Here is a 13,597-nt window from a genome sequence, read left to right as displayed (position 1 = left end):
CTTGAAATCGGCATTCGCGCCTTTTTCCAATTTCCGGATACGATGGTGCGGGAATAAGGGAGGTGAATTGAGGCCCAAGTTCGCCAAAGTTTGGGCGTGGCATGAACAACCTCGAGACCATCCGCCGGGGCCTCCTGAGCCTCGACGTGGGCGCGCGGCTGAAGGAGCTCTCGGAGCTCTACAAGCACGCGGACGTCTTCCTCACGCCGCAGCTGCCGCGGATCCTCGAAGCGCTCTTCCCGGTCTTCCAGATGATGCTGCGCACGCAGGTCCCGCCGCAGTTTACCAACAACGACAAGAACAAGTGTCGGAAGCTCACGCTGCAGATCCTGAACCGACTGCCGTACAACGAAGCGCTCAAGCCGTACGCGAGTCGCCTCTTGCATCTGCTCATGGAGGTGCTCACGGTCGACAACGTCGACAACTGCCTCATTGCGCTCAAGACCATCTTTGACTTGCACCGCAATTACCGGCCAGGCCTCAAGAATGAAGTACAACCGTTCCTGGAGCAGAGCCAGAAGATGTACAAGAACATTCAGCTCATCATGAAGAAGCAGTTCTCGGGCCCACCGGAGCCGCCGTTGGCGCCGATCGGGACCACGCCACCGGCGACGACACCATCGATTATCGAGACGACCAAGCTGGCCGTCACCGACGCGACAAGCGCGACCAAGGACGATCCGATGGGTGCCGACGACACGGAGGAGACCAAGGACGACGAGTCGGGCAGTAGCGCCACGCCGACGACGACCGCACCGTCGACGAGCACGGCCCACGACAGTAACAGCGACGTCGTCGTCGTCTTGTGCCAAGGCAGCGAGTCGTTCAAGACCATGGCCGAGTTTCCTCTGATCATCATGCTGCTCTTCCAGTGCTACCCCAACTACATTGAGAACTACATCCCGATCCTCGTGCCGCTCATGATGTCGACCTTGTCGCTGCGCTGTCCGGAGCTCGCGCCCAAGTTGTACCCGTCCAAGTACGTCGACTTTCTCGACTGCCAAGTCAAGACGCTTTCGTTTGTGACGTATTTATTGCGCGGCTTTGCGCTGCTCATGCGGCCCTTCCAGGACAGCATCTGCGAAAACACGGTAAAATTGCTCATGGCGTGCCCGAAAGACGCGTTCGTCCTCCGAAAAGACGTGTTTGTCGCCGCGCGCCACATCCTCTCGACGGATTTTCGCCGGGGTTTTTACGGTCAGCTCGAGCTCCTCCTCGACGACGACGTGCTGATCGGGAAAGGACGCTGCGCGTACTACCAGATTCGGCCGTTGGCGTACTCGACGCTCGCCGACATGGTGCACCACGTCCGCGACATGCTCACGCTGCCCCAAGTGAGCAAGATTGTGGCGTTTTACGGCAAGCGCATCCATGACCCGACGCTGCCCGTGCCGATCCAGACGACCGCGATCCGGCTTCTCCTCAACCTCGTCGACATTAGCGCCAAGAATGAAGACGCGGACGGCTGGCGCGGCCGCAACATTCTCTCACGCATCCTGCTCACGATCGCAACCAAGTTTGGCACGACGTTGCACCAGCTGCCAATTGTACTCTCGCTCTCGTCGACGTCGGCAACGAGCGAGAAGCTTGGCGACCCACTGGAAGGCGGCGCGATGGACAAGATCAAAATGTCGGACCTCGTGCCCAAGCCGATTGAGGTGCTCTCCGACGTCGACGCCAAGCTCAAGAGCCTCCTCTCGCCGTACGAGACGATGCAGCAGTCGTACGTCGGCTTGCCGGAAGAGGAGCCGACGCTCCGGGACGTCAAGTCGCTCCTCCGCACGATGATTCTGGGTATCCGCGCGGTCATTTGGTGCACTGCCAACTACCGGAACCCGCATGCGAAGGACCTGACGAGCATGGACACGGCGGCCGGTAGCGTCGCGTCGTCCTCGGCATCCGAGGTCGATGCGACGCACGTGTACCCGCTCACCGACGACGAGCGCGCGTTGATTGCCAAAGTGCTGCAGAACGGTCTGCGCTGCTTCATTTTGTACACGCTCTCGGAGAGCTCGGTCTCGGAGGAGAAGCAGATGCTCGACCACTTTGCGGGCGCGTTCACAGTCCTCGACGCGTCGGACTTCCGGGACCTCTTCCTCTCCAACATGAAGCTCCTCTACGAGTGCATTCTGCAGGACCACGCGATCTTGACCGTGCCGCAGCACTTTTTGGCCAACGCCAACGTGAGCTGCTGGTTTGCCGAGATCCTCCTCACGTTCCTCGTGACGCGCATGGACGTGCTCGGTGTCGCGTGCTCGAGCGACGTGCCGGATCTCGACCGCCACGACAAGATTTGCTCGATGGAGAGCCTCGTATTTGAGCGGCTTCGGCCCGTGGCGCCGCCGCACGAAGCGTCGATTGTCCTCCGGCTCTTCAAGATTGTGTTTGGCTCGGTCACGCTCTTCAAGGCCAACGAGACGGCGCTGTTTCCACACCTCAAGACGATCATTGTGGCGTGCTTGACCAAGGCGACGCACACGACCGCACCGGACAACTACTTGCTCTTGCTGCGGGCGCTGTTTCGGTCGATCTCGGGCGTCAAGTTTGAGAACTTTTACAAGGAAGTGCTGCCGCTGCTGCCAGGTTTGTTGTCGGCGCTCATGCGGCTCCAGGCGCACATCCAAAAGCCGGCGCTGCAAGACGTGCTCCTCGAGCTCTGCTTGACGATCCCAGCGCGCCTGAGCTCGCTCTTGCAGTACTTGCCGTCGCTCATGAAGTCGGTCGTCGCGGCCATGCTCTCGAAAGGCGAGCTCGCAAACCTCGGGCTCCGGACGCTCGAGTACTGGGTCGACAACCTCAACCCCGACTTTTTGTACCCAATCATGACGTCCCAAGACCGCCTCTTGACCGAGATCATTGAAGCGCTCAACTCGCATCTGCACCCGCCGCCGTACCCGTATGGCGAGCTCGCGATGCGAATTCTCGGCAAAATCGGCGGCCGCAACCGGCAGTTTACGAATGACGTGCTCTTGGTCGAGCACCGTCGAAGCAACCTCGACGGCCTCGTGCTCAGCATGCGTTGGGAGAAGGAGGCTTTCCTGAGTCTGCCGCTCGACGTACACGTCACGCGTGTCTGCGTGCTGCTCCGGGACTACGCCAAGCGCACGGCGTCGACCAAGCCCGAGGCGCCGGCGCCGACCGGACGCATCGAATCGCCGGCGGCCGACGACGACGACAGCAGCGCCAACCTCGTGCTCGAGAAGGACGAAAAAACGCTGCAGCTCGAAGCCGACACGATCTTGCGTGTCCACGCGACGGTCTTGGCCCAAAAGAAGGATGCTTTTGCCTTTCTCAAGCATTCGCTGGCCGCACAGTTGCAGCTGAGCGGACTCGATCTGGCGACGCTGTCGCATGTGGCGGCACCGACCCCCGGCGCGGACGATGCGGCCAAAAGCACAATTGCCAAGGAGCTGGAAGAAGGGGTCGTGGCGAGCTGCAACTACCCGACGCCGTCGCGCGACAAGGTCGTCGCCGAGCAAGACGTGCTCAAAACCGTGCTGCGAACGCTCTGCGAGTGCGTCGCCGACGTCGACTTGGCTGGCGACGCGTGGCCTCTCTTGCGTAGCGTCTGCGTGCACGTAACAACCGTCGTCCTCTCGCGGTCGCGGCGTACACTGCCAAATCCGGACGTGCTGCAAGGACTGCTGAAAGCCTCAATTGTTCCGGGACCGCGCGGTTTGTCGCCAGGGCGCATGCTGGGGACCACAGCGCGCATTGAGACGTACCGTGAGGCGTACTATGGGCTGCCGCTGCTAGACGAAGACGTGGTCGCGGCGCTCGATCCCTTTGTCGTCTTTGAAGTGCTCGTTGATGTGCTTGCCGACGCCGACGACAAGGTGGTGGCCGTCGGGTACAAAGCGCTGGACATTGTGCTCGACGTTGTCGACGCGGTCTGCGGCGACAAGGACGACGTCGGTCAGAGCGGTGCGCTTCTCAACGGCATTTGCGACATTTGCACGCACGCGTGCTACGACAAGAGCTCGTGGCGCCACAAACTCGGCGGCGCGCGCGGCCTGAGTCGGCTCATTGGCCGGCTCTCGGTCGACTGGTGCCGTGAGAACGAGCTCGGGATCGTGCGGAGTTTGCTCTTTGTCCTCGCCGACCACCCGTCCGAAGTGACGGCCGGTGTCAGCGAAGAGGCTGGCGCGACGTTCCTCGCACTGCTGCACAAGTGCCACGCGCCGTTTGTGCCCAAGCTGGACGACATTGACATGCTCGACGACCTCATCGAAGAGACAACGCCGTTGGACCTCGGCGGTTCGCTTGGCGCGGCGCCCGTGGCCATGCTCTCGGACTACAACACGGAGGTGTTCTTGCTTCTCGTCTCGGAGCTCTTGAGCTCGAGCGCGTCGGTGCGCAAGTTTGCAAAAGATGCGGTCGACGTGTTTGCCACGTGCACGGGCGGCTCGGTCTCGGCGCTGCTCCGGCCGTACCAGCTCGTGCTCGCCAAGCAGATCATGGGCACAAGTCTGCGCCTCTTGCCGCTCGGGACGCGGTCCGGGTACATTGATGGCATGGCGTACTGCCTCTCGCTCTCGCCGCCGCTCTTCTCGCTCAACAAGGACCTGCTCATCTTTCTCCAAGAAGTCTGGAGTCTTGTCTCGGAAGACGGGTCGGGGTCGTCGTCGCCAACGTCCGAAGCGTCGTCGCCGGCGTCGACGCTCCCGACGCTAAGCGAAAACTTGAGCGGCTCCGAGTACCCGTTCGGGCTCTCGCAAATGTGCCAGCTGCGCATCGCAGCGATTCAGCTCCTGCGCGCGGCGTTCGTGAACGACGACCTCCTCACGCAGCACCAGGACGCGCGGAATCGGTTTGTAGGTGTCTTCTTCAAGTACCTCACGGGCCAGCCGACAGCGCTGCTCGACGTGGCGCAGCAAGCCCTCACGGATGTCATCTTGATGAACAAGCGCACGAACGAGCGGTCGCTACCGAAAGAGCTGCTTCAGCAGTGCCTTCGCCCGGTGCTTTTGAACCTCGCCGACTACCGCAAGCTCACGATCCCGCTGCTGGAAGGTCTCGGGCGCCTCCTCGGTCTCCTGAGCAGCTGCTTCAACGTTACGCTCGGTGAGAAGCTCCTCGAGCACCTCCGGCAGTGGCGCGACCCCGACCGCATCATCAAGGCGGGCATCTGGAAGCGCGGTGACGAGCCCAACGTGGCAGCGGCGATCGTCGACTTGTTTCATTTGCTGCCGCCGTCCGACACGTTCCTAGAGCCGCTTGTTTCGTGCGTTGTGGAGCTCGAGGGCGTCTTGCCCAAGTATGGCAGCTTTGGGAAGCTCAGCTCGCCGTACCGTGTGCCGTTGGTGCGCTTCTTAAACCGGTACGCGGCGCAGGCGGTCACGTTCTTCTTGACGCGCGACCGGCTCGTCGAGTCGACGTACTCGGCGCTCTTCCAGCAGCTCGTCAAGCTCCCAATGGCATCGCCACTGCGCGCGGTTTTGACGTCGGACGCGGGCACGGACGCGATCATCGCTGCCACGTTTGCCCACGCGCTCAAGTCGCCGGTGCCGTCGCCCGCCCCAGAAGTCGACGACGACGTCAAGCTCCAGGCGCAGATTCAGGTGCAGGCGGCCAAAGCAGCGTCGCAAGCGATTGCGGCGGCGAACGCCCAAGGCCTCTCGGCGTCGGCGGCCGAGCAAAAAGGAAAATTGGCTCGCGCCGCGTTTCTCGCGAAGGCCGCGCCCGTGATGAAGAGCCCGACGCAGGTGCAGATCCAGGCGACGGCACAGAAGCTCCATGCGCAGACGCTCGCGGCGGCGCAGGCCCAAGGTCTCTCGCTCGTCCAGGCGCAGGCGCGCGCGCAGCAGGTGATGAAGGACTACATTGCCAAGCATTTGCAGATGCCGCCCATGCCAATGAGTCTGCCGAGCGCGATGACGACGCAGCAGGCGCAGCTCCAGGCGCAGATCCAAGTGAACGCGCAAAAGGTGCACGCACAAGCCCTCGCGACGGCCAAGGCCCAAGGGCTCAAGCTCGCGGACGCGCAGGAGCGCGCCAAGCAAGCCCAGTCGCAGTACGTGCAGGTGGCCAAGCAGCAGGCGCAGGCCAAGATGGCGCGGCAGCTCTCGGCGTCGCCCGCGCTCGTCTCGCCGAGCAGCAGCATGAGCAGCCCCGTGCCAAGCAGCGTCAGTGCGCAGTACGCGACCAAGCCGCAGCTCGAAGCCCTCGAATTGCACTACCAAGGCCTCCGGCTCGTGCGCTCGCTGTGCAAGCTTGAGCCGCACTGGCTCGCATCCGCGTCCAACGGGATGGTCGAGTGCATTCAAAAGCTGTGGAAGTCGCCGACGCGCGTCCAGCGGCTCCAGGCACAAGACCGACTGCCGATCCGGTACCATCTCGAGTCGAAGCTGCTCGTCAAGGTGCTCATCCAGTACTGTCGCGCCAAGCCCGACGACGTGCAAGTGCTCTTGGATCTGCTGCCCGTGTTTTTGCATCCGACGTCGTTTGACTTTACGTTTCTCCGAGCGTTCTACCGCGACGAAGTGGCCGCGAAGTACGCACCGTCCCACAAACGCGCGATTGTTCACCTCTTCCTCGGCATGCTGCGCGACCAAGCCGCGACCGAAGAGCTCAAGGTGCATGCGATCCAGCTGCTCATCATGCCGCTACTGCACACGTCGTTTGACGACCCGAACACGAACAACGCCGACGTGATGGACCCGGACGCTGTCATGCTCATGCTCCGGGAGATCCTCGCGAGCAAGGACTACCCGCAAGACACGTTCCAGGCGCTGCGCATCGAGCTGCTCAAGCTCGGCACGCTATTGATCCAGCACATGAGCCGGTACGTGACGGACCACCGAAAAGAAGTGATCAAGTTTGCGTGGAACCATCTCAAAGCACAAGACCTCACGTCCAAGCTCTGGGCCTACGTGAACGTGTGTCGGTTCATTTCCGTGTACGACACGCCGCCGAAGATTGTGCTGCAAGTGTACGTGGCGCTCCTCCGGACGTACGAGCTCGACTCGCGCTTCCTCGTGCGCAAAGCGTTTGACATTTTGCTGCCGGCGCTGCCGACGCGGCTCCCGCCCCACGAGTTTATCAAGGCGATCAAGTGGACCAAGAAGATTGCGTTCGAAGAAGGGCACATTTTGCAGCAGTTGGTGCACATTTGGTACCTCGTCGTGCGCCAGCCGTCGCTCTTTTACCCGTTCCGCGGGCAGTTTATCCCGCTGATGGTCAACTCACTCAACCGGCTCGCGATTCCGCCGAGCAGCACGCAGGACAACCGGCGGCTCGCGGTCTCGGTCGTCGACCTGGTGATTGCGTGGGAGCTCACGCGGCGCCAGCGCGTCTCGGACAAGGCGCCGGCGTCGAAAAAACGCGCGGCGTCCGACGCGGAGGCGGCTACGAGTGACGGCAGCAGTGACAAGCGTCAAAAGGTGGGCGAGACGTTTGTGCCGGGCGCGCCGACCGAGACGACGACCGAAGCCGAAGCCGTGCTCTTGAACGAAGACGACTTTGAGCTCACGGGCGCCATGACGGACCTCATCGTCAACTTTGCATTCCGCTTTGCACTCGCGTGCGCCGACAAGCAAGAGACGAACCGGCTCTCGAAAACGTGCGGCGAGCTCTTTCACCGCGCGCTGCACCTCTGGCCGTCGGCGTCGATCCGGTTCTCGTACTTTGACAAGCTCATTGCGGTGACGGCCGAGGTGATCATTCTGCACGCAAAGGCGCCGCCGCCATCGGACGCGCCGGCAACGTCGATGCCGTCGTTTCTGAGCGTGCACAAGTCGGCGCCGCTGGCGTCGCTCGCGATCCTGAACGCGGTTCTGGGCATTTTGAACACGCTCATCTCGCCGCAGGTCATCGCGCAGTCGAACCGACCGGTCCCGTACGTGGTGCAGTACGCGCCGCGCATCATGAAGCTGCTCGAGCCGTGCTTTGACCGCCAGCACAACGACGTGCAGCATCAACTGACGCAGTACCTCAAGCATATGATCGAGGTACATAGTTCTTTGTGTTGCTCGGAGCCCTGATGATGGGCCTCTAGTTGTACCCGCCAGAGAAGGCGCCGCCGCAGCTCGTCGCGTGTAAATTTTACACGTGGCTGCGGGATATTTTGAACGAACGCTTGCTCAAGGCCGCGGCCGTGCCGAGTGACGCGCCGCTGTCGACGCCAACGACGAATATCAGCAGCCCGAGCACGAGCAAGGCCAAGCCGCCGACGCCGGACGCGGCGCTCTTGTCGTCGCCGGCGACGTCGAGTCAGAGCGCGCTCAACCCGATGATCAACCATGAAGCCGCGCGCATGCGGCAGCTGTTTGCCAACTCGCCAAGCGCATCGGCCGCGTCGGCGCGGCTGAGCAGTCCCGGCGCGTACATGCTCAAGCTCCTCAGTGAGTTGGCGCCGGCGTCGACAAAGTTCATCGATTTGTTTGCACCGTCGCTCATCAAGCTTGCGCAGCGCCTCACAAAGGAGCATCTGCAGCACGTCGTTTCGATCGCCAAGCCGGCGTCTTCGCTCGAAGGCTCGATCGGCGGGACGGACGTCGGTGTCTCGGCGGGCGCGCATGCAAAGGACCGCGTCATGGCGACGCCGAGCCTCGCGATTGCGCACGAGTACGCGCAGCTCGCGACCGGTCGGTCGTCGCTGACGGTCAACAACACGGTGCGGACCAAGAAGACCAAGGACGAAGCGGGTGGGAACGCTGCGAAGAAGAAGAAGGCAGCGGCGGCCGTCAATAGCCCGAAAGATGCGAAATCTACAAAGGCGACGCCGGTCTTGCCCAAGTCGAAGCGCCCGATCGGCGTCCCTGCGTCGACAATTGCGGGCCGGAAGGTGTACATGGACATGCTCATTTCGTGCTTCAAGCTCCTCGCGCTGTGCACGTTCGAGTCGAGCGAGCTCGCGCGCATGTTTGTGCACCTCATGTCGCACTGCCTCGAGCACTCGAGCCACATTCCGCTGCTCTTGAGCATCACCAAAATCGTGGCCAAGATGGTCAAGGACGACGCGTCGTCGGTGTTTACGATCAAGGACAAGGTCGCGCTCTTGAGTAAGATGGCGACATTTGACCGCCTCCACGAGATCTCGGCGCAGCCGCTCTTGGCCGAGTACCACGACCTCGTGCTCAGCATCTGCGCGACGTCCGATACGAACCCGCTGTACGCCAGCGTCCACGGCGCGGCGACGACGGGCCTTCTCGCGAGCGACGTGGCGCTCCGGCGGCAGTTCTTTGCGCACTTTGCCAAGGCCAGTGGCGACTCGACGACGTCCAAGCTCAAGTACATCCTCGAGCACGACTGGCAGGCGTGCGGTACCCGGTTCTGGCCCGTCGTCGCGGTCAAGTTGCTCTTGACGAGCGTCTCGGTGACAGCGCCGATCGCGACAACCGGCGCGCCGCTGCCGGCGCTGACCACGGGCGACGCGGCCAACGCAGCGCTTGTGGCGATGCCGCTCTGGGCCGACCACCTCGTGGTGCTTGCCAGCTGGCGCGAGTGCAGCAGCAACGACTTGCTCTCGCCGCTCTGCAGCCTCGTGCATGTGGACTTGGACATGGCGAACGCGCTGTGGGCGTCGGTGTTTCCGCAGGCGTGGACGCTTCTCAACCCGATGGACCTCATGGGCCCGACGCAGAACCTCTTGCGGCTGCTCTCGATGCGCTACCATCGGCGCGAGCTCCGACTGCCGCTGGCGACCGCGCGGCGCCACAACGTGGTGCAGACGCTCATGGATGGCATTGCTCTGGCGTACCCGATGCCCGTGTTTACGGCCGAGCTGCTCTTATACCTTGCGAACACGTACAACGTGTGGGGCCAGGTGTGCCGCATCGCCGAGTACATGGTATTGAGTCCGACGACGCTGCTTGAAGACCGCGAGCGCTGGGTCGATGTGCTCCACGGCATCTACGCGGAGCTGCACGAGCTCGACTGGCAGGTCGGTCTCAACGTGCAGGCGTGCATCAAGCCCGAGACGCGCATGGCGCTGCATTTGCAGGCGCAAGGCTATTTGCACGAGGCCCAGGACGTGTATTTTCAGGCGCTGTCGCAGACGTCGAAGCAGCTCAAGATCGAGTCGAGTGCGTTTGAGCTCAAGGTGCTCGAGACGCAGTGGGTGAGCTGCGTCAACCACCTCTGCCAATGGCCGCTGCTGCACGACTTTGCCAAGGCGACGCAGAACCAAGAGCTCTTGCTCGACTGCTGCTGGAAGCGCGGCGACTGGACGACCGCCAAGCAACTCTTGCATGCGTCGTCGATCCAGGCTGCGTCCGAGGCCGGGTCGCCGTCCGTGCGGCTCAAGAAGCTCTACATTGCGATCCTCGACGGCGACAAGAAGCCGCAGATGGACAGTTTGAGTTCGCAGATGGTCGACATGGCGTTGCACCAGTGGCAAGGTCTGCCCCGGCTCCTCTCGAACGCGCACATTCCGCTGCTGCACCTCTTTCAGCAGTTTGTCGAAGCCAAGGAGTCGATCGCGATGATGGCCGAGATCAAGGCGGCGAGCGCCGCGCACACGCTCCCGAACCTCAAGCCGAGCATCAATACGTGGCGTGAGCGGCTGCCCAACAAGCACGAACCGATTTTGCTCTGGGACGACATTCTCACGTGGCGGTCCCACATGTTTGCCGTCATCAAGACGACGTTCAGCTGGAGCGACGCGCAGCTGCTCGCGTGTTTGCATGACTCGCCGTGGTCGATCGTCAAGATGGCGCACACGGCGCGCAAGCAGCAGCTGCCCGACGTGTGTTTGCATGCGCTCTCGACGCTCTATACGATTCCGGCCATGGACGTCCAGGACGCGTTCTCCAAGCTGCGCGAGCAAGTGAGCATTTGCTACGAGACGACCAAGGAGTTTAAGGGCGGGTTGAGTCTCCTCAACAACACCAACCTGGACTACTTCGACGCGCGCCAAAAAGCCGAGCTCTTCCGGCTCAAAGGTCTCTTTCTCGACGCGCTCGGCGATAAGAGCGACGCCAACATGGCCTTCTCGCACAGTCTGCAGCTCTGCGACAGCTACGGCAAGGGCTGGCTGAGCTGGGGCCAATATTGCGACGCGCTCTTCACGGAGCGCAAGGACCTCGACTTTGCCGCGCAGACGATTGCGTGCTACCTCCAGGCCGTGCACCACCGGTCATCCTCGGCGCGTTTGTACCTCGCGCGCGTGCTCTGGCTGCTCAGCATGGACAACGAAAAAGGCGTGCTCATTCAAGCGTTTGAGGCCCACGGCAAGCAGCTTCCGATCTGGATCTGGATCGTGTGGATCCCGCAGCTGCTCATGTCGCTCTGCCGGCCCGAAGCGCCGCAGGTATGAATAGTTTGCTCTCTATTGTCTGTGGCGCTGAAAACCAAATCGACTAGATTCGCAATCTCTTGCGCGGGCTCTCGGCCAAGTTTCCGCAAGCGCTGTACTACACGATGCGCGCGTTCTTTCTCGAAAACCGCGAGCTCCTCTCGATGGACAAGGACAAGCTGCTGGCTTCAGCGCCGCCAACGCCGCTCGCTTCGACCGCCACGACCCCGAAAGCAACGGGCTTCAACGCCAGTACCGGCGACGTGGTGTACTTTCGCACGAAATCGGGTCATGTGGTCGCTGTGCCTATGGCGCACGAACACGTGGCCGAGATCCCGGGCCTTGTCGGCGCGAGCCGGGCGACGCCGTCCTTCTTTGGTCCCGCGACGCCCGTGCTGACGCTCGACGCGTGGCTCGAAAAGGTCGCGGGCGGCGAGCTGCTCAAGGCGGACGTGAGTCCGCTCCAGTACACGGAAGATCTGCTCAACTTTCTCCGGCGGTCGCACGACGGGCTCGCGTTCGAGATGGAGTGCGTCCTCGAAGAGATGATTGTCCGCTTCCGCCCCGAGCCCGAGGAGGAGCTCTTGACGGCCGTGCACGCACTCTTGCTCAAGTGCTACCAGCTGCCGAGCTTTGCCAAGCACGAGGCCGTGCCCAAGATGCTCCGCGACACGCTCAGCCGCGTCTGCAACAAATTCTTCATTCTGCAGCCGCACCAAAAGAGCGAGAAGCACCTCGCGTTCGTGGCAGAGTTCAAGGGCCCGTTCGAAACCAACTTTATGCTGCCCGACGTCGACGACGACGAGACCAAGGACGTCGACGGCGCGACGAGCACGCTCTCGGACGTCATGGACCGCCTCAAGCTGTGGAAACACCTCTTGCAGCTGCGCGTCAAGCGGTACGGCAAGCGCAACGCCGACAAGGTGTTCCTCGAGCACAGCAGCCGGCACCTCGCCGAGCTGCGGCAAACCGCGGTCGAGATTCCGGGGCAGTACCTCACCAACGCCGAGCCCATCAAGGAGCTCCACGCGCGGCTTGCGTACTTCGACTCGACTACCGACGTGCTGCTGCGCAACGGGTACACGCAGCGGCGCGTGACGCTCGGCGGCAACAACGGCAAGCACTACTCGTTCTTGGTGCAGTATGCGATGACGTACATTACGCGCTGCGACGAGCGCATGATGCAGATGCACTTGCTCATGAACCGGCTCTTGCTGCGGCACAAGGAAACCAAGCAGCGCCACCTCGTGTTTCACATCCCCAAGGTCATCCCGCTCACGCCGCGCGTCCGCTTGATGGAAGACAATGTCGACCACGTGTCGCTGGGCGAGGTACTCGTACCCATCGTGATGCCACCTGATTCTCATGTACCATATATGCTAGGTCTACGAGCTCGAGTGTGCGCTGCAGAAGAAGGACCCGGACTTTCCCGTCGAGCTCTACCGCCGCAAGATCAGCCAAGTGGAAGAAAACATGGCCAACGTACGTGGCATGACATATCGCATGGGATGTCTCACGATGACATCTCCACTCGTAGATGAAGCTCGCGATTTACAACGAGATTTGCGACCAGCACGTGTCGGAGCACCTTTTGGCCAAGTATCTGCACCGGACCGTGCCCCACTACGACGACCTCTTCCAGTTTCGGTCGGTGTTTACGGCGCACTTGGCGCTCACGTCGTTCCTGACGCACATTCTGCACGTCGGCGAGCGCACGCCGCACAAGACGGTCTTCTCGCGTGCGACCGGCCGCGTCCTCAGCTGCGAGTTGCGCCCGAATTACGCGGCGAGCGGCATTGTCGAGGCCAGCTGCGTCATGCCCTTCCGCCTCACGCGCAACTTGCAGGCGTTCCTGACCTCCAACGGCGTCGAGGGGCCGTTCACGATTGCGATCGCGGCGGTCGCGCAGGCGCTGCTCAGCGACGGCCACGAGAAGATCACGAGCAACCAGCTCAGCCTCTTCTTCCGCGACGACCTCCTCTCGTGGCATACGAGCAAGACCAAGAGCCGCCTCGAGCACACGCACGCCGAGACGCACCGCCGCATGATGGCCGAGAACCAAGTCAAGCAGCGCGTCGACGCCAACGTCAAGGTCGTCACCGACCGCATTGCGGCGCTCGCACCGAAACCCGCGCGCCAAATGACGCCGTCGGCGCCCACCGCGGTCCAAGAGCTCATCGCGTCAGCCACCAACACGGAGGCGCTCTCGCAGATCTACCCGACGTGGTTTCCGTGGCTCTAATCGTGTGCTTGTGTACATCTATCTATCTATAATACATGGCTTTGCATCATTTCGGATATATCTATCCATCTATCCATCTATCTATCTACGTATCTATCTATCTGTTGATCTATCTGTTG

General features: G+C 62.1%; 1 protein-coding gene across 1 annotated transcript; it reads left to right on the top strand.

The window, feature by feature from the left end:
- Positions 1-78: 78 nt before the first annotated feature.
- Positions 79-13,554, top strand: SDRG_14974 (hypothetical protein). The gene is made up of 5 exons (XM_008621136.1): positions 79-7,949; positions 7,997-11,251; positions 11,305-12,567; positions 12,620-12,718; positions 12,774-13,554. Exons 1-5 carry the CDS (start codon positions 102-104, stop codon positions 13,476-13,478), a joined length of 13,170 nt encoding a protein of 4,389 aa, XP_008619358.1. The 5' UTR covers positions 79-101; the 3' UTR covers positions 13,479-13,554.
- The last annotated feature ends 43 nt before the right edge of the window (positions 13,555-13,597 follow it).

The sequence above is a fragment of the Saprolegnia diclina genome (assembly GCF_000281045.1).
Source record: "Saprolegnia diclina VS20 unplaced genomic scaffold supercont1.82, whole genome shotgun sequence".
NCBI lineage: Eukaryota > Oomycota > Saprolegniomycetes > Saprolegniales > Saprolegniaceae > Saprolegnia > Saprolegnia diclina.
The sequence above is the reverse complement of the archived record's forward strand: the minus strand, read 5'-3'. Positions and strand labels throughout refer to the sequence as shown.